The 24,688-nt window shown below is 31.1% G+C and overlaps 1 protein-coding gene across 1 annotated transcript; it reads left to right on the forward strand.

Annotated features, from left to right (window-relative positions):
* The first annotated feature begins 6,949 nt into the window (after positions 1 to 6,949).
* Positions 6,950 to 22,725, forward strand: LOC119689811 (flocculation protein FLO11-like). The gene is made up of 4 exons (XM_038104720.1): positions 6,950 to 7,243; positions 21,441 to 21,567; positions 21,690 to 21,833; positions 21,917 to 22,725. Exons 2-4 carry the CDS (start codon positions 21,468 to 21,470, stop codon positions 22,720 to 22,722), a joined length of 1,050 nt encoding a protein of 349 aa, XP_037960648.1. The 5' UTR covers positions 6,950 to 7,243; positions 21,441 to 21,467; the 3' UTR covers positions 22,723 to 22,725.
* The last annotated feature ends 1,963 nt before the right edge of the window (positions 22,726 to 24,688 follow it).

Here is a 24,688-nt window from a genome sequence, read left to right on the forward strand (position 1 = left end):
TGCTGAAAGGTGAGAAAGAAAAAAGGGAATAAAAAAAATAAAGAGAATATATTTCCAGTATCATATAATAATTATTATTAACGGATTATTTCGAAAATTTGTTTGCGGAAATAACAAATATATTAAAACAATCACTTAAAATTTTTAAATACTTAATAATACTCAAATCTTGTTTTCTTTTAGGAGATAGAGCCCTGAAATTATTTGCGAAAACTGACAGACTTATCAACACCGCGTTATCGAATCTCAGAATGGTTACAGGCTGCTCGGGGAGGTGTGCAGATCTGAGGTCTGTTATTGCTTAGTCTGATGAAGTGATAAACAATAACCCAGTCAAGGCGTAAAGAGAGGTTTTGAAGATACCTCGCGTTAATTGAGAGTAAAAGTGCTCAAGTGCACTGGTTCAAATAGCTTCAACATAATAAAGGAGAATTGACAATTCTAACCTTATTTAATGATTTTAAATCGAATTTTTAATGAATAATTTTCTTTTCCAGAACACATTGTAACAGCTAAGTAACAGATTGGAAGAGACCAACAAATTTCAATAGCACCTTTGGCAGCATTTGAACTGTCTAACAAGTTTAGAAGACAAATTAAACAGTACAAATTACAAAACAATAAAGGAAAATAATTTTTTAGAGAATATCGTAGATATGGTAGGAGTTGTAATTTTTATAAGAGGATAACACTTGTAGAAATTTACTCGCTTTGGTTAAATAAAAGTTTTGCTTATCTTGGCATAATATCAGAATCGTGCCCCAAAAAGTTTACTTAGTAAATACAAGGACTACTTTGTCAACTTTGTCAGTTTACACAGGCACGACTACGGCTACGGCTACGACTACGGCTACGACTACGGCTACAAAGCAGAGCTATGAAAAGATGAACAAACAGCAAAAACAGCAGTTGAATGACAAGTCAACATTTTACAATCAGCACCAAAAGCAACAAAAGTGGCAATAACCGAAAATGTCTACAGGCCAACTGGCGAAGAGGCATAAGAATGTTGCTGCATACAATGTCCTGCAGTTGCAGACACATTCAATTGCACAGTTAACTTGTTTTTGTCTGGTACGAAGGGACATTCCTTTTACTGTTACCTTTTACTGTTAAATAATTGCAAAATAAATAAAATAAAATTGAAAAAAATTGAAAAAAATTGCAAGAAACAACAAATGTACCATTCCATATTGAAGCGTTTATACATCAAAAACTGCAATGCTAGAAAAAAAGACAAGTATGAAGTTCAAAAAGTGAATAAAATAGCAGCCATAAAACAAATATAAATACGGACAAAAACTACAACTACAACTACAACAGTTTACAGTAGAATTGTATAAAAATGGACTCTGTAATAAATCAGAAATCAAGGACGTACCCACAAGGCACAGGCGGGAAGATAAAGATCTCATACGCTCTACACAACAGGTAAGTCGAAACTTTCTCAGAAAACATTTGATGAACGTTCGTATGTGTGTTGCCTGCAATTAAACTACTGCGCTCTGTGAGGTGTGAATACGGTGGAGCTTGGCTCGACGTAGGCGTGTGACAATAGACCCTCCAGATATAAACATTGCCATGAAAACAATAGAATTTTACAACTAAAATATTTGCTTAATTAAAGTTTTTGTACTAATGTTGAACGAAATGTAAACGTGAACACCCTAATTTCGTGATTATATTAAATGCAAGCAAACATGCAAACAATTTAAGTTAACAATTCTGTTAATTTTATTTGATTTTTTTTTCAGTCGTGAATTTCTTCAAACATTTGACACCAATGTCTCATGACTTTAAACATGCATTAGATCTGATTATGCTAGTTTTGGTATTCGTAGAGATAATAGATATCTAATTTAAGGGAATCTCACAGTAAATAACCCAAGTGATATCATCCGGATTTTTCAACAATCAATTTGGGGACTCTATGGACTAAGAATATCTACTTGTTAAATAAACTGGCATTAAGAATGATATATAGAGATTATAAAATTCCGATTTGAAACTAATTCTAGTGATAAAAAACGATTACTGTGAGTACTTTATCTTTGGTCAAAAAAATATTTAATATATTGTGTTATATTTGTAGTGTATATTCACCATTCTCTCATTCTGAAACTCGATAGGCAGAAGAACATAAGGACTACCACGCATGGCCTAGCGTAGAGCAATAGAACGTGAAACGAAAAAATCAATAAATTTACTAAGATATATAAGATATATAGCGAAACTCAACCAAATTGGAAATTCTGTTGAAAGACTGTGTTATGCTAACTTTATAAACTCTGATATTGTAACAAACATGCTAATAATAATATGTAATATAATAATATTTGGTGTTCCAATCATCTCAACTATCTGAATATGTAATTTACTCCATGTAACAATATTGTTAGAGTTAAGTTATTGCGTGAAATTCCACGGATTTTAACTTCCTAATTAAAAGACTCTTTAAAAAAAACACAATAATTTTGTTAAGCAAAGTGACATCGAAAAATATATCTAAATAATATAAAATAGTGATTTTAATCTATGGTTACCAAAGACAACATTAGTAAATAACAATGCAATTCAATTAACTTGATTAATTAAGCAATAATTAAACATTGTAAAAAATCATCCGAGTCATATTATCTAGAAAGCCATCTTTCTGTTACGGGAATAACATCCAACAATGCATCCAAATATAAAAGGACACAATTATAATATACTCTTATGAAAGACAACACTATTTATTAATAATAAATTAATAAGTATTCATTAATTAACAGTACAAAAAAGACATGATGAGTTTCTGTCTGCACATAATGCAACAGATCATTACCCAACGAAACGCATTCCGCTCGACCAACGAACGGATATGTCCTACGCCAGATTGATTATAAACAGAAGTTTTAACTCCTTTCATAAAGAGATTATATTCTACAAAATCAGAATTCAGAATAGATCAAGACTGTTTGCTATCTAACTCGTTGACAACCTAAGCTCGATCGTTATAAGGAAAGATAAATCAGCGAATGGGTTTTCTTAGTTAAAGATTACCTAAAATATCATTCTAATTGAGAAGTAGTCAAAATAATTTAGAAATTTGTAAGTTACTCGAGAATAACTAGTTTTTGAAATTTTATCACTCAATAATGATTATCAAAAAAATCTGATGATGGATTCAGCTAAAATCTTAAATCTACTTTTTAAATCAGCACATATATAGCATACTTTAAACATTTAATTTTAATTTACTTTCATATTTAAATTTATTTCTTTATAATTTTCACATTTACATTTTATAATAGTTTTTGTGGATATATATATGTATATAGCTGCGAAATCTAATATAGTGATGTTATAGAGAACATATTAGAATCAAAAACACTTCGTTTATGTGCTGGTCTATAGTATGTCCCAAATAGTTTTTTACAACATGACCTCCACGTCCCACCTGTATTTAAAACATACAGTCAGAAAAAATTACCGTACAAGGCTATCAAACCACTTGAACTGACTAGCACACCAGCTGATATCAGATACCAACCATATACGTTAATCAAGAAGATTTTCTAGGCCAGATCTGTCAAATATATAACTCAAAAAACGATTCACCAAACTCACTGATATTACATATTTATAGACAACAAAATATCCATGCTTTGTTGTAATTTAATCTTAAGCGTATCCCTTCAGTTCTTCTGGTATCTATAAGTAATACTAAAAAGTTTTTCTGCAAATTGTATTTATAAACAAAAAAAAAAAAAAATAATGTAGCATAAAATATAAGTTTAAATATAATTTAAAATTTTTTATGTAAATACTAAATTAATTAAAATACTATATTATATTAATAATATAAAATTAATATGCGTAATATTAAATGAATTATACCAATAAATTTATTTAATTAAATGTGCTCGTTTATTTAATTATTTGTAATATAATTATTTACGTTAATGTCAAAGATTAAACAAAATTTTATTAATTAAAAATTTTAAACGTTAATTAAATTTAAATGTTAATTTAAATTATTTGAATTTATTATAATTACAACAAAAATCATGTGCGGTTACGATCCATCTAGTACATTATTCTAAAATATTGATATGAATTGGTTAACAAGTCCCTTTCTTGGTTGCTTATTTTGCCCTTCGTGAATGACCAGGACGTCAAAGTGGTGATGTTGCATAGAGACTTAAATTGTAACTACAAACCCAGCTGTGTGCTTTTGTTGACTGTTGCACATCGTAACTAATACTTCAAAAATATACTGAAATAAATTGTTAGCATTTTTTTATATGGGACTTGATCCAAATCTAATTTCAGTAGATGCCGGGCCAAATTGTTTTTCCCAGAAAGTCAAACATAAAATTTTATGAAATTTCATTTTAAATGTTCTAGAAAAAAAGGTTTCGCTGGTACGATCTATACTTAATGCAAAATAAAAATTTGTAAGTCATAATATTTAAAGGTTTTGTCGCTGAATGGTCCAAGAGTCAATATGCAAAAACAAAGATATTCGTATCGAAAAGTAATGGTGAAAAAGCCATCATCACATATATATTATGATGCTGAAATAGTGTGCTTAAAATTCAACACAATCACGACGTACTGCAATCACAATAGGATTACTGATTAGAACAAAAATTAAAAGATTCGGCACTGCCTTACCTCAAACTGTGAATCCAAGCAGATGTTCAGTTCTGTCGATTTTCTGCAAAATACTGAAATATAGATGGCGCCAAAAAACTATGCCGTCAAAAATAAGTTAATGGTAGGTCTGTTCCACGAGCTACTTGCAGTAACATTGAGTAACACTGTGTATACACAAGTGTGTTCCACCAGCAAATTTTTGAGTAAATGAGTGCATTTGAGAGAGTGTAACATCCCTGTCGAAATTTCAAAATGCTACACAGACTTTACTAGTACATTTTCCAACCCTTTTTATGTTTGTGGATACCAGTGACAGCAACTCTTTAGTGGAATTGTGTGTCCATGTGCATTTTGGTTCTATATTTTCCTGCACACTGAACACTAATTCCTCTTCAGCAACAAACCGCTGTGACATGTCATCAACAAGTTCATCATCTAATAGAAAATAAAATATTATTATTAGAATATTATTATAATAGAAAATTATTTAATGAATTGCCATTTACAATGTGTAAATACAATTTCTTACCATTTTGCAATTGCAAAAAAGTTGTTGGTGAACATAAAACAACTGTTCTTTCCTCCATTTCGTCTGTAATAATAACACAAAATTAAATTTTTTATAATAAATTTATATAACAGCACTCTAACTCACTTTATTAAACAAAATTCAACTTTAAATAAATTAATTTTAAATAATATTTAAAAATATTTGGCTTGTTGTTTTGTTTCTTTGGTTTTCAAAATGTGTTTGTCTGTTATTTTTCAATTTCTATTTCTACTGTTTTGTTTTTCAAAAAACAGCTGTTTTCACCAGACTTTACACAAAGCTGTTCCATGAAAATTTGTGTAAAGAGCGTAATCTGGCACTTTATTTGTGTTACGCTCTCAGTTTCTACTTTACTTCTGTTTTACTCATGGTTTACTATGTGTAGCTCGTGGAACAGACCTTTTATTTCAAGTGAAACTTGTGTTGATGTGTGAATCAGCTGTTTTGGTTTGAATTTAAATGCTTTACTTTTCCCAAAGCTGTCCCATAAAAATCTGTGCGAAGAGCTTGATTTGACACTTTATTTGTGTTACGCTCTCAGTTTGTACTTTTTTTTTACTTGAGTTTTACTACGAGTACCTTATGGAACAGAGCTAGTTTTTAAACACGTTTTCATTTGTATAGAAATATTTTTCTACATAATTTGTGTATAGTATATATAACAATTTTAGTTCCAGTGTAGTTAAAAATTTAAAAATATTTGCGCGAAGAGCTTAAGATCCGATTACCAAACAGATCGCAAAACAAAGTAATTGCTTGATGTTTGTTTCGGTTGTTATAAGAGTTCATCTTAATCTAGAAGGCCCCTATAGTTTATATCTAGATATATAAAGTAAAATTTAATATAGAAATATAGAAATGCTGATGATAACATTTTGGTTAAAAATTATAATATTCAGAAGACTTAGGCCGTGTGCGAGTTCGAGTAAATTGATTGTAAATTGAGAGAAAAAGTAAATTTTGTCGGTATGACAGTGAATGTTTGTATTTCGAGTAGGGTAAATTAGATAAACTATAGGTAAATTAGGTGTTACCATTATGAACATTTTATAAGATGTTTAATAAATAAATAAATAAATTTGAAAACTTTTAACCAAACATATTAAATAAATGCAATAAATAAATAAATAAATAAATCTTTACATAAGTACAGTGCAATAAATTTCAATTTACTTTACCTCAATTTACTCGAACTCGCACACGGCCTCACTTACAACTTATAATAATCTTATAACATATTTAATAACGAAGCTTTCAGTAATATCAGAAATCTTGTCAAAAGTTTTTATTAGAATATGTTGTAAGGTCATTTGTAAGATTAGTTAGAGATTTTTCTGTTAAATTGTTATAATTCTGTTCTTTGATTGCTAAAATAAGATAGTAACTCTCCTGCTCGCCAATGTTTGTCAGATATTTAGTTTTCGTTGTGAATTCAGTAATTCATCAATTCGTCACACTACTATATCTATTTTTCTTCTCTTTCCTAGTTTTATTTTTTTTGGGTTGATTCTATTTCGAATGCGGTAACTCCAGGTCGCATGGTCTTGAATTATTTTTTCGTTTACGCACCTGCATAATAACATGGTAGCTCCATTCTCAGCTATCATATATAGCACCATTTAGCATGCTATGAAAAATTTTTAAAAGCAAATCATATGGCATCTCTGCTTTCTTATTGTATCTATCTGTCATTCGCCTTATTAAGCGCTTCGGAATGCCGAGTAAGAAACACATTTAGTCGGATCGCCATTAAGGTTTAGTTGTCGGTAGTGTTAATATCACGGACTTAAGCGTTGGATTAAAAATTTCATTTTTTTGATAAAATAGTAAAATTACTTTGAAATCTAATTTTTTTTATTTTCACTTAAAGTGAAGTGGTTTGTTTAGCTACGCATTCACATGCACTTCATTTCTGCGGCGTCGCAAAATTTGATGAAAACAATTTTTTTTGATATCTTCGTGTTAGCTTAAAAGAGGTTTTTGAGTAATTTTCTGAGCTGTTTTACGATAACGAAGAGGTTACTTATTGAGTGATTTAACAACTATTATGTGAGTAAATGCTTATTTATAAATTATTTATATGTATTTCGTTAAATAGTAGTAACCTAGCCTATAAAACTGCGTGCAATTATTAGTTAAACAAATACTTAAAGAATTATTAGTGTAAATTAATAAAATGAAATTATTAATTAATGTAATTATTTCTCTTTCTCTTATAAATATGGCGGGTTTTTTTAGTTATTCTCAGATTCGGCTAATTATTGTATGTGATTGTATGGGCTTATATATATAATCTTTTTACACGCGCGGTTTCTCTGTATTTCTTGGAATTCAAAAATTTTCCAATGTTTGCAAAACTGTTATTAGATACAGAGTTTTTTAAAGTCATATACAGTCAGGGACACAAGTTTAAATACACATGCAAAAATTTGAGACTAGCGGTCGATTTTCAGCTATTTCATCAGAAAAGATTGTATTTCTTTTGTGTTGTATTTCTTGTATTGTTTAAATTTGGTTGATAGAAATCTAAATTCGTTATTATTAAGACTTTTATTAACTTGTCAGTCCAAGTTATATTAGTCATAATGGTCAAAAAAAAGCGGAATAGAGCCAAGCGTTAAAATTTTGGTAATTTAGCACGTCAAAGAAGCCAAATAGGAAAATAATTGTATATTCCATTTTCTAGTGAAAAATATGCCTAGAAACGGACACCCAATAAAACACTTTCTGGTGAAAATGTTAGCTACATTCTGAAGGAAGTGCATAAGAATCCAAAATTTAATGCCTCAGAACTGGCTAGTGACATTGCTAATACTATGAGCAAACATATTCATTCAAAAAGAGATTGCAACGGAAAAACGTGAACGTTGGAGTTTTACTCTGCGCGGGGCATTAGATCACATAGCTTAGATACGCCAGATTAAAGTGTGGTTTGAATTTTGTTTTTCGGTCAATGTACGTAGGATTTAGTTAGACCAAGAATAGTATAGCTTGGTAAAAATTTGGATTTGAACTCAGGATTCAATGTAGCTTAACATAACACTCATACTACGAGTGTATCGATTTATGCGTCTTACTGTAAAAATATTAATTTACAAAATTGCAATTATCGAGTGCTTCGTATACATTTTAGATATCTGGAACTGTGTTGAAATCATTAATTAATTAAATGTGTATAGAAACATATTTATATTAATAAATAAATTGATTTTTTTTTTACTAAAATATATTGTATATTTCTTGTTTAATATATAAATATAGTTTTTTTTGAACTACAAACTCAACATCGACTTTTGGCTAGAAGCGTAGATTGTGTCTTTCTGTAAAACCCATAATAGGTTATAATTTTTTTTTGATTAATTTTTGGTGTGTCTTCAGACAATTTGGATAATAATTATTGTAATTATTTTCTTATTAATATTAGTTATAGCATTCAATTTTTTTTACAATAGTTGAAATATATGTATGAATATTATTATGTTGAGGCTAGTTAAGTCAGTGCACTTGAGCACTTTTACTCGCTATTAACTGCGAGGTTTCTTCATAACCCCTCTCTAAGCCTTGAATGGATTATTGTTTATCACTTCATTAGACTAAGCAATGATTGATCTCAGATCTGCATACCTCCCCGAGAAGCCTGTAACTATTCTGAGATTCGATAACGCGGTGTCGGTTATCTGTATATATATATATATAAGTTAATTATTTAAATAAAATAAAACAAAGCTTTTTGTACGAGCATGCTTTCGTGGAACTGAGAAGTGCCAAAGCCAAACGGTACTTTCCCAGATAAACAATTTGATCGAACAAGCGATCGAATGATATCGCACGATTCTGTTGTTAATGAAACTAAGCGCAGGGACCGGATTCGAGAGACCGCGCGGTTTTTAATTTATCTAAGCTTTTATATATATGAAATACGATCGTCAGTGTATACATGTATGAATATAAAATGGCTTAAAAGGTATATATAAAAATTTATTTTAAAATGTTGTTTAAGAAAGGATTAGTTATATATATATTTCCATCTTAGGTTTTTAAAAAAATTAATAAATGCTTTTTAAATACTGATATCTGTTCTTGGTGTTCTTGGCCAAATTTTTGTTATTAGTATGTGTATTATTTTGCTGTAATTGCATCTCCACTCTAAACTTGACTTCCGTGTTAGGTGCTCCATAAATGAGTTGCAAATAGATAATTTCTTCTTAAATTGTCATGGCTATAAACGTTGCTTAAGAAACCGAATTATCACTACTTATTTACTTAATTAACAATACTTAATTAGCACATCTTAATTTTATTATTTAATTTTATTTTTTTAATTTTTTTTTTCAAAATCTATAAAATTTCTTCAAGGACGAAAGTGAAAATATTTGACTTTAATGCACCGTAATGCCATAGTTTCTAGTGTTTGTTTTCTCTTGGTATTGCCAAGGATTTGTGTCATATTTAACTGTTGCAATATTTAATTTCTGTGATTTTTATTTGTCATTAAACAAACACGTTCAACAATTCACTGTGGTATTGTTATGTGAGGACATACGCGCTTTCACGCCACGGTTTCACATGAGCGCAGTTAATGGCAAATCACGAACACACGTACGCATAGCCGGCATGCAAGCAGTCACACAGATACACACACACACGCTCGCAGGCTCACAGGCTCTCAGGACCTGCTTCATAAATCAGTATTTCCATATAAAAGAATTAAGTTTTTGTGCTTTTATGCACAAAGGCTTTGCCAGGATACGCGGCACGCAACAGCGATTGCCAAGTCACAGTTTTCTATTATTTATAAACTGTAGCTGTGCAATGGCTGGCAGTCAAAGGCAGAAGGGACAAGAGGAAATATCACATGAATTTATAAAACGGAAGAACTTGCAATAATTTGTACTTTAAGTAATGGTTTCCTTCACATTGTATCTGGATACACGGATACGTGCGTGCACTCACCGAACGCAATCGCAAGCGACTGGCAATAAAATAATTTCGTGAAATCGAGTAGATCGTTTTTAATAAGCTTAAGTTATAAGGACTTTAGGTTTAAATTGCAATTCTTGGGTTTCCTTTTAGTTTATTTCGGCTTTTGGTTGAATCATTTCATAGTTAGCTTATTGAGAGGAAATAATGACATAGTATCACTACTCTGACATTGAATTGTGAAATAATTTAGTTAATCTTAATTTAGACCCGAAGGTTTTGAGAATTTACACCAACAAATGCAGGACTTAAATCGGAAACTATATGGTGGTGGTGTTGATTTGACACCATTGTTTCAGTGATAAATGTCTAACAACACTCTAATCATCTCATACATCCTAACTTCAGTTTGAGGTTTGCCATCTTTCAATATCGGTTAACGTCAAATTCACTCTTGAAAGGCTGATGAACAATTTCATCCACCGAACCCCCATTATCACTCTCCGTTACGCTTAGCATCGGATCCACTAATTCAGAGCTATAATGCTCTGAATCGGATAATAACGTCATCTATACCAAATTTCATTGTCAAGCTCAATATTAAGAGTCACATTGGAAGTTATTTTATTTACTTAAAACTATGGTGCCAACGACTGATATTTACACAAAGAAGCAATAAAAGAAAGAAAAAATTAAACATTTGATTTGGGGAAAGGGACTTCCCCTAACACCAAAATGGATTCATATTTAAAACAAAAATTCAACTTATAGAATGCACATTCCCATATTCCTATTGGCACGTGTGTATATCTTTATAGAAAAATTCGAGTTATAGAAGTTCGAGCTATGGAAGCAGAATAATGGGAGTTTGACTGTATTTACAAAAAAAACAAGAAAAAAAAGTAATTAGAACTTTATGTATACAATTATATTATTAGAAAATACATTTATTTTAATACTTTCTTATCTTCGTGGTTATTAAAATTTGAGAATTTTTGACTTTAAGTCACTGCAGAACTTTTATCAATTATCACCCACTTTCAGGAGAGCATTTATTTGTTTTTAAAATTCATAAATACCTCGTTTAAAATATGTTTTCATTTTTTTATATAAATTTCAGCGCATATTTTTATAATTTAAGGTGAAAAAAGTTAAACCGGTGCACCTATCAATTTTCCTTACTTTACATGCCAAATTGCTTAAATCATTCTGAATATTTTTCCCTTTTTCAAAAAGTTCTTGGTGGAAATCGTGTAGATCCCAGTTTTGACAGAAGTCAAATTTGGCGCATTAGCTGACGTCAAAGTTGCTTTACCCTCATCGAAATGAAAAAATAATATAAAAATTGAAATTTTAATGCAAGTACGTAAAATCAATTTGCCCCTTTTGCCAAAATCCTTTCCCATCAGCAAAGGCAACTGTTTTCGTTTGCTTTCTTTCTACATTTCACTTTTTTACTTTCATTTCTTTTTTCCCGCCTTACTTTCTTTCTTTGGGTTTTCACTTTCATGATTGTCAAATCATCACTCAAGAAATCATTTGTTAAGCCTCAATGCTTAAGCTAGGCGGTACTGCTGCTCCTGCTACAGCTACTGTGCCTTATTCGCTTGGAGTAGCAACCAAAGAAAAGTTAAGGAAAAAAGGAAGGATGAAGGTAAATGCTTCTGTACCTCTTTTAAGTTTTCCACGCCATTTTTTTCGCTCTTTTCCTTTGTGTATTTTGTAGGGAAAATTGGTTGAACGTAAATTCGCGCGCGCAATTTTAGGTGCGTATGTGGCACGACGTTGACAACATATTCCAGCCAGGAGCCTTGTGTGTGGCAGCTTAAGCCTAACTTTGTAGCCCCTAATTCCTTTTGGCGGTGGTGTAACAGTGAAACTTTACCTTTGCGTATTTCTTCCTGCCTTATTTTATTTAACGTTATTTCATTATTTTTTGTTATTTTTCGATTACGCTTGAAAGGAACAAAAATCGTTTGAAGAAATCTGTGATGCATAAACTACACACTCAAAACGACTGTTCACTTAACTTGGTTCCAGCGCCTGCTGCTTCTCCTCTCCCGCCAACACTGCTGTTCTCGCCAGTATTGCTGTTGATTTTATTGCGTCTATTTTACGCATGTATGCATGAAAATGTACTTCTGTTTAAGTGCCGATACTTGTGCGTTTATGCGTTTGTGCGTTTAAGCGTTTGTGCGCTTATGCGTTTAGGTTGTTGTGTGTTTATGTGCATTTGTGTGTAATTTTGAGAATATGGTACTTTATCGCCTAAAATTATGCAAAACAAAATATTCCCGTAAATACGCCATTTTGTATTCATTTTATTGCGTCAGTAAACATTTATTCGTTATGTATTTCTCAAGTATTTCTAGTATCTATTCATTTTTAAATGGTCGATTTATTTAATTTGATTTCTTCTCCAAACATCCATTATCAATTTAGTAGTAATAACAAGTTCAGAAATAAGATCCATTAGATCGGATTGTAACCCAAAAACCTGAACTTCCTAGCTTCATTATCATGAATTGTAATCATAGGAAATCATATCAGTCTAATTTTTTCAAAAGATTTCAAAAGGAAAGAAAATGGGAATAAAGGCTCTTAATGTAACAAAAAATTGCAACCATTACTAACTAGATTAGAGCTGATTAGATTAAAGATATTAGCTCTCACTTAAATCAAAACTGTCGAGGTTAGATATACTGCACATACTGTGAATAAGAGAAATGGACAAATAGAAGATCTGCAAAAGGTTTTGGCAAATAGACAACACTTATTGAAAAAGCTTGTTAGGTACAGCTGAGAATATACATCGTTATGGTTTTTTATTATCAGAAAGCAATATATCCCCTCTTCTCAGTGTGTCTGTCTTCTGGTGCAGAGCAAGTCAAGACAGTCTCAAGAAAATTTGCTTATCATGAAGTTTATAATATCTTTGGCTTAAGACTTGAAACCTCATTTCAATGATATTCAGACGTAAGTACTCACTGTTCATTTATTAATAAAATCGCAAAACACTTTCGTATAAGTTGGGCTTTATTTTGTTCCCTATTTTTCAGAGTCTGTATTCAAATTTTTCAAATTTTCATGAAAATACTAAAATTTGTATGTCAATGGCAAAATTTTCATTTAATTCTATTTAGTCAATAAGATTTTGTATTTAATATATACACGTAAATAGTTTAATTTATCATTACCGAATTATCACGTAATATTTATTTAAGAGACAGTATGTAAGGACGACGACAGGAGTTGAAGTGTAGAGATAAATAAGTAAATTGAAGTGTATATATTTCACCTGTACTACAAGTGCTTTGAGCAAACAGCATATTTGCTGTGAACTGTTTGTCTATACGACAAATCTACTAACGTTCATATACAAAAATGTAAGTATTCCTGAGTTGATAATATGAGAATATTAAATTTATTGTTCATGGATGTCAAACAGACGAAGACACATGTTTGCACAAGGACAGACGCAAACACAATTCCAATAAAGATCGTATCAGTCTAATTGCTGACATTTATTACAAATATAATTGCAGTCACAATGAACTCGCACTTGTGTCTCTCACTGATAAAATGTACACACATTTATATTTCGAATTAGACCAATAATTACCAAAGCTTTCAACAAATTACTCAAATCAAATTTATTTCCCTGCCAATGCCAACAACGAAACGAGCTCCAGAGTGGCAAACGGCAATGGCAAATGGCAGTATATGCCAAAGCCAATGCCAAAGCCAGAGACAAAGCCAACAACAATGAAGCGCAGCAACAGCAATTGGCCGAAGGCGTAACCTGGAATGCTGAAATTAACAACTCATAAAATAAAATATAAATAAATCAGTTATGGAATTACGAGTTGTAATGTGTTAGTTTAAAGCTGATGTTCCTTCCTTCCGCGGCACTCTTGCATTCACTGCTGACTGGTAGACAGACTTCACTTCACATATATACCACATAGATGCGGAAGAACCGGAGCAACGGGAGCAACCGGAGCGTGTGAGTGATATGCAAATTTCATTGCTGCAACCTTGGCTTTTGCCAAGCTGATGCTGACTTTCCGACTTTCCGACTTACCGACTTTCCGACTTTCCGCCATTGAGCGAATAAAAAGTAAATCCAATGCGCTACATACAGCCAAGCTCATTCATCAACTTTTTCCATAAATCTGACTTTGAGGTAACTTTTATACTTTTTTTAAGTGGGTAGATTAAATTTTGACGCTGATTTATCATTAACGAAGCTTTCGCAGCTCTTCAGTTGGAGGAGCAACGAAATAAATTTTAATAAACTTTTAAGTGCACAAGAGTATCCTGCTGTGAATGGAGCATATGTGTATGTGTTTGTATGTTTAAAATTTAACTATAATAAAATAAGGGACTTCACTACATGATAATTGCCTTATTTTTCATAAATGGTGGAATTTTCATATTCACATGCATCAATGGATGGTTATCACCTGTTGGAAACAATCGAATGGAGTTGATTTACGTATATGAAAAAATATATAAAATATTGTCGTTACTCATGTCGGGAAGTCGTGCGTATTCTTAACTGATGTAACCACAATAAAAATTTTTATTTATTTTTAATACTCTTATCTTATTTATTTATTAATGTATCAATTAAATATTATTTCTTCAAAAGAAATCCCTATTGCATTTTATGAATCATAAAGTATATTATGATTCACTTAGAAGCTAAACGATTTTATGTTAAGCAACTTTCTTGGTTCATTTGTGTGTGACTTTATTTAAGTAATATTTCGTAATTAAAAAAAAAAAAAATTATAATAAAATTTATAATTAAACTGATATAGTAATTAACTATGCAGGAGCCCCTCGAGAAAGAAATTCGAAAACTGATATATAGGTGGATTGAAATCCGCAAGGCAGTAGAACCTGTGGACGACCACGCAATTCTTGGTGTGGTCGAAACGAATAAATCGATAGGTGGGTGAAATGGATTATATCGCTCGATATAGGCAAAATTGGAAAACTAATAATTGTCTAGAAATTATTTGGTTTAATTTTATTTAAGCAAGAATATTATAAATTTGGGTTTTGAGAATTAACAATGAGTTTCTGGCGAATTATTAATTTTAGTTCTTCGTTAGCGTCATCTTCTAGTTAAATAAGCTGAGAAGGTTTTAACTTCCTCCACTGTTTGCATTCATTCTATTCTTTACAATGTTTTATTTGTATAATTTCTTAAGAGTACAGAATGTCATTAATTATATAGTAGATAAGATAATAATAATAATATAATAATAATAGATAATAGATAAGGACAGAAAGCCAGAGTTATTTCACGTGGTTACAAGCCCTGAAGGCTTAACACCACATTGTTTTTAACAGACGTATCAAGTTAAAGCGTCATTAGACGGTGCTTTACTACAGGCATTCTCCTTGATTCTTACTGTAAGTGACATATAGTCTAAAATCATTATCTCCGAATGCTGATTCAACATTGTGAAATATAGCTGAACTACCTTAACCTTTTGAGTTTTCATCAAATTCACAATGACTTCACCGTTGGGTATTTTCGGAACGCGTTTGTCTTTCGAGTTCAAAAATCAAAGAAAAAACTCTCTGAACTAAAATACACTCTCGATTTGTACTTTTTTATCTTTAAATATTATCTTACTGATATTCTTAATTCCTCATAGAGCAAAAGGCTCTAAACTTCATCATCCATTTAAGAACAAATGTTTTTCAACCGCTGCTAATAGTTGGATTAATAGGATTAATAGTTGTAATATTTAAGGCCTTTTTTAGAAATCTTACTCATCTTTGCTTTGCAATAACTTGTAGTAGGAACTTAATGATGATCTTAATGATATATTGGCTAAGTTAATAATCTATTAGGCAAGGAAAGAAGTGGAAGAGTATATCTAAAAATTTATTTAATTGAAAATTGATTGTATTCTTAAAACTGGGTAAATTTTATGTAAAATTTTCTTATATTTTGTAAACTAAAAATTCATAAGAGGCCGTATCCTCTTATGCGAAAATATAAAAATAGTTTAGCAATGTTACTACTACTATATATTTCTTTTTTTTAATTTTTTTTTTTATGCTCTGTACACACTAATGACATTATATCCAATTTGTTCGGGATTTATTTTAGTTAGCCTTGATATTGTGGTAACCCTGTTGCTTTGTTGCCCAAAATCTCTAAAGCAACCACATTTACTATTAATTTGTGTTTCCTTACTAAGACCTTGGAAACAAATGCGCCCAACATAAATACTCCGTACATCTAACTGTGCACCTAACAACAACTGCCGAAATATAAATAACTACATGTGTGTGTAATCCTAGTGTACTACTGTGCCCAGCTGTGTACAGACTGCAGAGTGCTCGCACATTTGCACTACCGAAAGCCTGCTGCATTTCTATTATGATTTGGTCCGATCATTGAGCTCGTTAAGTCCTTGCGGACATAGTTTGAAGGATAATTATAACCACAAAATTATTAAACGTGCGCAGTATACGAATCTGTTGGCATATACACCAACGACCAACGATGTGTATCTCATCGTGCAAAGGAGTGTGCAAAGGAGTGTGCAAAGGAGTGTGCCAAGTGTGAAGAAGAATTTAGCAGTTACTATTTGTCCTAGTAAACAGAGTATGCCGTTCATACTGAATTACCGACATTTTACCTGTGGTTGCGTTTGTTGGATGTCGGTTGCTAGTAGCGCAACCCATTTAGGAGCGCATATTCACGTCCTGGTGTACGGGTGTATGTACGGTGCAGATTGCTTTCCTCCAACCACTTAACAGCAAACGGTTTATTTAGGTTGTATGATTAACCGAAAAGCTAGTTTAATGTTAGTTGCCTTGAGCTTGCGCCTGTGCTTATGCTTATGCCCATCCATTCTTGGGCTCTTTGAGTAGTTTTGCACTTCAATTTGGCAAAAATGCTTTGCATCTAACAGCAAAACATTATTTTAATTTGTATAATTATTTTGCAATACTGAAGTGGGTTTTTATTTAGATTCTTGTTAATTTGTTTTCATTTCTTGCTTAGTCACAAAACTGTTTGGAGAAGCTCAAGTGTCATTCTGTGCTCGTATCTATTGCATTTGAGAATTTTGATACTTTGAGAGCAAACGCAGCATGCAACAGTAATTAAGATCTTCTTAAGTGCATTTTTAATTAGTTTTACAAAATAAACAAATCTGTTTCAATATATAAGTGCACTGAAGTTTTGCCAGAGTGCTAGATGAGATGCGTAACAATTGAGTTTCAAAGACACTGTTTACATTGTAAATCATTGGTGGTTATATTTTCGGTTGAAAAGTATTTACACGTGAGGCGAATTAAGCTTTCGCAATAATTGAAAGTGTTTTTAGTATTGAAAGAGTGTAAGATGTGAAGAGGAGACTCCAATCTCACGCCAGTTGTGGCTGAAATTGCGTTTCATATACGAATATAGACAATTCCAAACCTGTGGTGTGATTAACGCTAAATGTACCAATAACACGCCTTTCTTTGAATTTTTATGTATTTAATATATTCAGATTTGTATTCGGAAAAGATTTCATATATCGTAATATTAATTTAATTATAATAATAAAGAAGCTGAGTCTTGGGACTTTTAATCAATAATAATTACTGATTTACGTTAATTATTATAATGTCGACGATGCATAAAAATTGTATTAAAGCCTAGGCAGGTATTGAAGTTCACGAGTTCTTCATTTTTTTAAATTGAAGTAGATAGGCTCCTGGGAATGTATATTCTTACGGAAGCGGAAATAAAACTCTGTAAAGTAGGTTCTATACTACTTTTTATTGACACAACAGGGCTTAGAGACCTACTCTAAACCTAGAATGGGGCACAATAGATCCGAAGGTCATAGTACCACATCCCCTAACAATAATAATAACAATGACTATGTTTTGACTAAAACCCATTTAAATTTATTGAAGTAAGCTACTCTCTTATATGATTTTTCAATGGTTTACGCAGGGCTGTCCATTTTTAAAATCCAAAAGTAAGTTAGGTTAATCAGGCTGATATATATAGAATTACTGGTCGTTAGCGTCAGAATATAAAATCAAATTTAAGGTAAATTTAAGGAGTGCTTAAAGTTCTATTCCAGATACCAGACATCAAGCATTTTTATGTTTTTTTGAAACATGTTTTTGGAACGGAAAGCAATGCCGAATATTGCGAAATATATAAAGCTTCGTATTTAATATTAAAACGCAACTGCACTCATTTCTTAAGTTTATTTTTATTCGAACACTATAGAGCACTGGCACGAAATATTGTAAAGCTAAGAAAAAGCTTTGGATCAGTCATTTAATTCTCTTTATCTGAGACTATTACAAACCAGAGAGTAACCTGATCAATACCTAAGGCATTGTAACCCACTTTGTGGTGATCGAAAAAAGTTGAAAGAAATTTTGACTAAGGTGCGCAATAACTGGTTCGTCTTTAAAAGCACTGTATAATGTTTATACTCAGTACAATAGGTTATTAACGGCTTACCCTATACGTCTGTTCGCTGTCTGCAGAACATTAGAAGACCTGTTGTCATCATAGGTGCAGTATGTCCCAAAGTCGGGATGACATCGCTACCTTTGCTAGTCATCCGAAAAGTTTCGATGACATGGAACATTTTCAGCGCAATGTTGATTTGAAAGTAGATTATTTTTAATTAACATTAAACATTTTAATTAACTATTTTTAATTAATTTTGACGATTTTGATGGTCACATAACTAACTATGTTCGTCGCATCGTTTTTCATTAATTTCTTCAATATATGGCCGTACCACGGAGATATAGTTTTTCTGCTATTATGGACCACTAAGAGTGCTACAGTAAATTGAATAAATTTGTTTTGAATTTTATTTAATACTGTTAAAAAAGTTTTGATTGAAAAAGCCAAATAATTTGGCCCTTAATGTATGTGTAAAAAAATTATTATATAACATAAAACTAATCTATATTAGCTTTGATTAAAAACCATAAAATATTAACAAATTGATATATAATTTGATGTGAACGTAAAAGCTTGCTCTTATCTGCTATAATAAAAGAAAAATAACACAATAATTTATATAACTTAATAATTAGAGGGGACGCTCCCATACACACCATATCATAGCATTACTGCACCTCTCTCAGCACACCTTAAATTTTATGAATCTATTTTTAGATGCAATAATCTGTGTAACTAAATCGTTTGTGCATTAGTTGATTAAAAGTAAATCCATAGGACTTAACTCATAGGAACTAAATCGCCCCGTGATCGTCTGAGCGCAGTAAATTATTAAGAAATAATAAAATGAAATTGATAACTCACGGAACCGAATACATACATACATCCCCACCTCCGTCTCCAGGTTTTGTGCAATTTGAATTTGGATTTCTTGTGTTGAATATTACAACAACGTCATAGCATAACATACCTTTTACGCCATTTAATGCATGTTTTTCTACCAATTTAATCCTTATTTATTACTGTATTTTACGTATGCATAATCCAATGACTTATATAGCCAACAGTAAATGGTGAACGACAAGGGGCGAGAGGCAAGCAGCGATTGAGGAACGTTGAACAACGGGCGGTGAACAGCAAGTGAACGGAAAAATGGAAGAGCGAGAAAATTACATTAAAATTCCAACCTTTTGCTATTGCCATCGCTATTCAATATTCGACGGTATTTACTCCATTCAATACCGAACCCATCGATACATAATGACACAGAAATGGCTATGAGCACGCAATTCGAATATGAACCCAAAATACCAAATTTAATGCCGCTAAAATTTTTGTTTGGAATAAAGAATAACAGAAGAAAAAGTCCTTTGCCAGTTGAATAAAGAACATTTCTTCGGTATGAGTGAAAGGCGAGGCTACAGCATTTTTATGTGTGCGGAAAATAAAAGAAGTCAAATTTAATAGTTTCATTACAAAAGAAAGCTAAATTATTAATTCCTTAAAAACATGATAGTAACTCCATGGAACTTAACCCTTTACTGAACTGCGTGTGTCTTTGCATTAAATTCGGGTGTGTTCCCTGTTTCTTGTCCTTTGTTTGCGGTTAAGTAATTAGTTTAGCTTAACTTGTTCAACTTTCTTGGACTAGAATGATTTTACTCGTTGAATTACGTTTAATTCACACTAACAAATTTCAATATTTAATACATATATGGTCTTCTCTCAAAAGGCCCTTCCTCACTATAAATAGCTCTATCAGCTAACACTATTTTTAATTTGATGTTTTAGTAGCGTTTATAAGTAATATGTGTATGGAGTGATACACTCTGATTTGCCAAAAAAAAGAATTGTGACAGTTGGGATAAGGAAGATGCAAACACAATTCTTCAGTTACCGATTCTCTTTTGTATATAAAGTATTTATTGTAATTTGTTGACGGGTGGCATGATAGAGGCGTATCTTTTACAAATTAAGAAAATCAAAATATTATAAGTGACAGTCGAAACATGGCCATAAACATGATTATTCTTTATACCTGGGTAGACGTGTATCTGACTGATCTCACTTTAACGATGCTGTGATATTATACTGAGATAAAAATTACTATATTTATTAAGTTATTGTATCCAGATGTGTGACTTTGGCTCCACATGGCTCTACATTCATTTTGTTTTTACTTTTACCACACCTTTCCTATTACTTATGGTTTTGGAGCTGTAGCCTCTTCAGTAGCGTCCCAAATTTCAAAAGTATATATTATATCGTCTATTGATGTCTAAAAATGTAATTAACTATTATAACTGATTTACAATCTTGACCTAACAAAGGCACTGAAGTTTCATGGTTATTTGTATTCTAAAAAAAATAAAAATAGAAAAGTGACCACAAATCGGAAATCTACGAAAATGTATATTTGGCTCGTATGTTTCTAAAACGCGCTTATTATTGGCTTCCAATTAAGCAGGTCTAAAGTCCCAAGCTTGACACTTGCAATTCAATTATTGTATGTGGACTTTTAAAACCAAAGAAAATAATTAAAACCCACTGATGATCATTAGAGGGTCTGCGATATGTATTAAGCTATTCGTCTAAATTAAAACGAATAATGATTCTTGACAGTGTATACAGACAATAAGTTAATTAAGTACAGCATGATTGCAAGTGTGAGTTATACTAAAAAAAATTTTAGAAAGCAACTTTCATATTGAATTTAGATATTCTTCTACTGAAAAGATTTATTAAAATTAATACGTTTCAGAAAGATTTAAAATAAGCTAATAAAATTAGAATTATATATTTTTAATTTTCTAATACATTATTAAATTTACAAGGTTTTAATAAATGCTTATATATTTACAGAATATTCACAAATATTTACATTTAATAATGGATGAAATGAAAAAGGATTGTGACGGTTTTTCATCGCTACAGCAGCAAAATGCTATTTCTACAAATTCAGATCATGCACCTTTAACAGAACACCCAGGTATGTGGTTCTTAATTAAAAATGAATTAAAAAGAATTTAAATAATTAAAACTATTAAACTCTGAAAATTTTTCATTATATATAAATGAAATTGTCTAAAAATTCAAAACCAAAATTTCAAGATGATGTTAAAATTATTCCACCAAAGAGGAGAATAAAAAAAATTCCGACAACCAGAATAATACGAAGATCTAAAAGACTTTGTCCCTCTAAGTATCGTAGGAACTTAATTATAGGTCAGCAATCTAGCAGTGCAGAGGACATACGTAAGTGTGATTATCTTTCAACAATGATTGCTTTTAAAATTACAAAATAATAATAAGAAGAGATTTTTAACAAATTTTTACAGATAATAATCAAAATGTAAAACCTAATGATCAGAAATCACAATTCGTTTGTAAAATAGCACCATCTGATGCATCACGGAAATTAATGTCATCATCATTATCTATAATAGAGAACAATCAATCATTACCAGTAGCATCTACATCTACCGCTTCAAAGAGCCAATTTGCTGCTTCATTATCTCTCTTTGACAATATTAATTTATCACCAACAGCATCTACTTCAGCCGATGCAAGCAGACTAACAACATCACTATCACTATCAAATAGTTCGACTAATATAAAATTAGCAACATTACCATCTACACCAACTCCATCACTATCATCACCAATTCCTGCTACCTCTTCAATTGACATGAAACTACCAGAATCAGTATCACCTCCAATCCCTTTCATGTATTCAGCTCATAGAGAGGTAGCAGCATCACCAATATCAGCATCGCTAATATCTTCTACTTCAACTGATATGGAAGTAGTGGCATTACCATCACCACCAACTCCATACACGTGTTCAGCTGACAGAGAGCTAGCAGCATCACTATCATCACCAATTCCTGCTACCTCTTCAATTAATATGGAACCACCAGCATCACTATCACCTTTAAGCCCTTCCAGATATTTAGCTGATAGACAGCTAGCAGCATCACCAATACCAGCATCGCCAATACCAACTCCATCTACATATTTAGCTAACAGAGAGCTAGCAGATGATGATAGTGAATCACCAATTCCTGCTACCTCTTCAATTCATATGGAACTACCAGCATCACTATCACCTCCAATCTCTTCCAATGGGGAAGGTGATGAGTAGTAGTATCGCTGTTGAAATAAAAATTAAATACATTACCTTTTGTATATTAATTAAAATTACTAATTTATTATATTAAATAAAATATAATTGATAAAACTTAAAGGTCTTACCTATTTTTTAATTTTAAAATTTTTGAAATCTAAATTAATAGATATTTATTAATCAATTAAATATTTATATTAATATTAATATAGATATTTATCATGATCTAACCAATAAATAAGATTAGTTATTATTCAAATTGAAGATAAAAAAAAAAATTAAATAAAAATATATTATAATAAAAAATATATTTTTAATTAAAAAAGTTATTTAAAAATAATTTAATTTATTATTAAAATAAATATTAATATTTATTATTAAATTTAATATAATTTAAAAATTTTAATAGTTTTTCGAAAAAGTATTTTTTTTTAAATTAATAATTATTATTAAAAAAATGTTAATTTTTAAAATACATTTATATTTTACAGAATTGTTGGAGCTCAGCTGTATTGGTACTAAGCTGTAGTGGAGCTTTGATGCGTAGAAGCCTAACTACATAAGACCTTACCTTCGCAGAAGGTATGCTATGTTGGAATTTAGGTGTTTTGGATCTAATCTTCGTTAGAATTTAACTATATTAAAAAGGATTTGAGTTGGCGTTTAGTTATGTTGATGCAGGGCTCTCATGGAGCTTAGTTACGTTAGAGGTAAGCTGCATTGAATTTGAGAAGCAATGGATTTAAATTGAAGTGATGTTAGGCTGAGTCGCAATTGAACTCCACAACAAATTGCAATGTCAGTAGATTATTTTACAGAAATAAATAATAATTTACTGAAGTCAATTATAAAAGCATAAACTAATTAGGCATTTAGAGATCGGAATTAACCCGATTCACTTGAAGTTAAAAAGAGAAATATGAATTGTTTTATGTTATACGAGTATTATGTGACACGTTACTCTTTCATGGATTCATGGGCTTATTTGTGTACGTTTATATTTATATAACATAAATTGCAGTACCAAACATGCTTAGCAAACCAACCCAAGTATTACTTTTTTTGTGCATCATTTCGGTGCAAGCTTCCAACACATACATCGCGGTGTGGTATTATAAATCGTCCACATTTTATTGGGTATCCTTACAAGTATAGAAGAAGATGCAAATAAAAAGATAATATATCTGAAGTAGAATTGAAGCAAAGTTAAAAATTTATTTGAGGTTTTTTCCATATATTTCACACATTTTTTTCCTTTTCCAACTTCAAAAACATTTCTGCAGAAATCACAGTATTTCTTTAGATATATGTTGGGGGAAATTCATGCATCATTTTTAATCTTCATTGAAGTTACAGTTAAGGTCACTTTTACTCTACATACACTTTTTGTATACTGATTCATACTGCAAACAAGCAAATAAATAAATTTTCTTGGCAAGAAAATTGCATAACAATCATTTCATTTCAACTTTTCCGCAAATTGTGAAAAGTTTTATTATGACTACAAAAAAATTTTTTTTTTTCCTGCATATCCTTTTCCACTTCAGTGGAGCAAAAAAACTGTATGTATAACTACATAAACATTTGTAAATGTGATGCTAAGTGTAAGTGTATACACAAATATGTCCTTATATACGAGTATGGCTATATGTGTTTATTTAAAAATGCTTGTCCTTTAGTCCATTTGTTCAAGCATAAATGCATATTCGCAAATATATACATTTTTACATATACTCGAGTATATATATGCACATGGATGTATATATGCATAGAGACGTAAATATGTATATGACGTTGAAGCATATAAAATTGCATGTCTTTCTAAAAATGTTTGGTTGGTTCGTTGGTCAAACGTTGTGGTTATTGTTAGAGTTTCCATTTATTTATTTTGACTTCCGTTTTTTATTTCGAAAGTCACTTTATTAGCAACGCCAACGCCAACATCAACACCACCACCAACACCACCACCAACACCAACACCAAC

Source organism: Teleopsis dalmanni, chromosome X (genome assembly GCF_002237135.1).
Source record: "Teleopsis dalmanni isolate 2A chromosome X, ASM223713v2, whole genome shotgun sequence".
Taxonomy (NCBI): domain Eukaryota; kingdom Metazoa; phylum Arthropoda; class Insecta; order Diptera; family Diopsidae; genus Teleopsis; species Teleopsis dalmanni.

Excerpts from the sequence above, each read along its gene's own strand:
- LOC119689811 (XM_038104720.1), top strand. The coding sequence starts at position 21,468 with ATGGATGAAATGAAAAAGGATTGTGACGGTTTTTCATCGCTACAGCAG. Across the intron at positions 21,568-21,689 it reads ACCTTTAACAGAACACCCAG|ATGATGTTAAAATTATTCCA; the intron begins GTATGTGGTTCT and ends CAAAATTTCAAG. Across the intron at positions 21,834-21,916 it reads TAGCAGTGCAGAGGACATAC|ATAATAATCAAAATGTAAAA; the intron begins GTAAGTGTGATT and ends AAATTTTTACAG.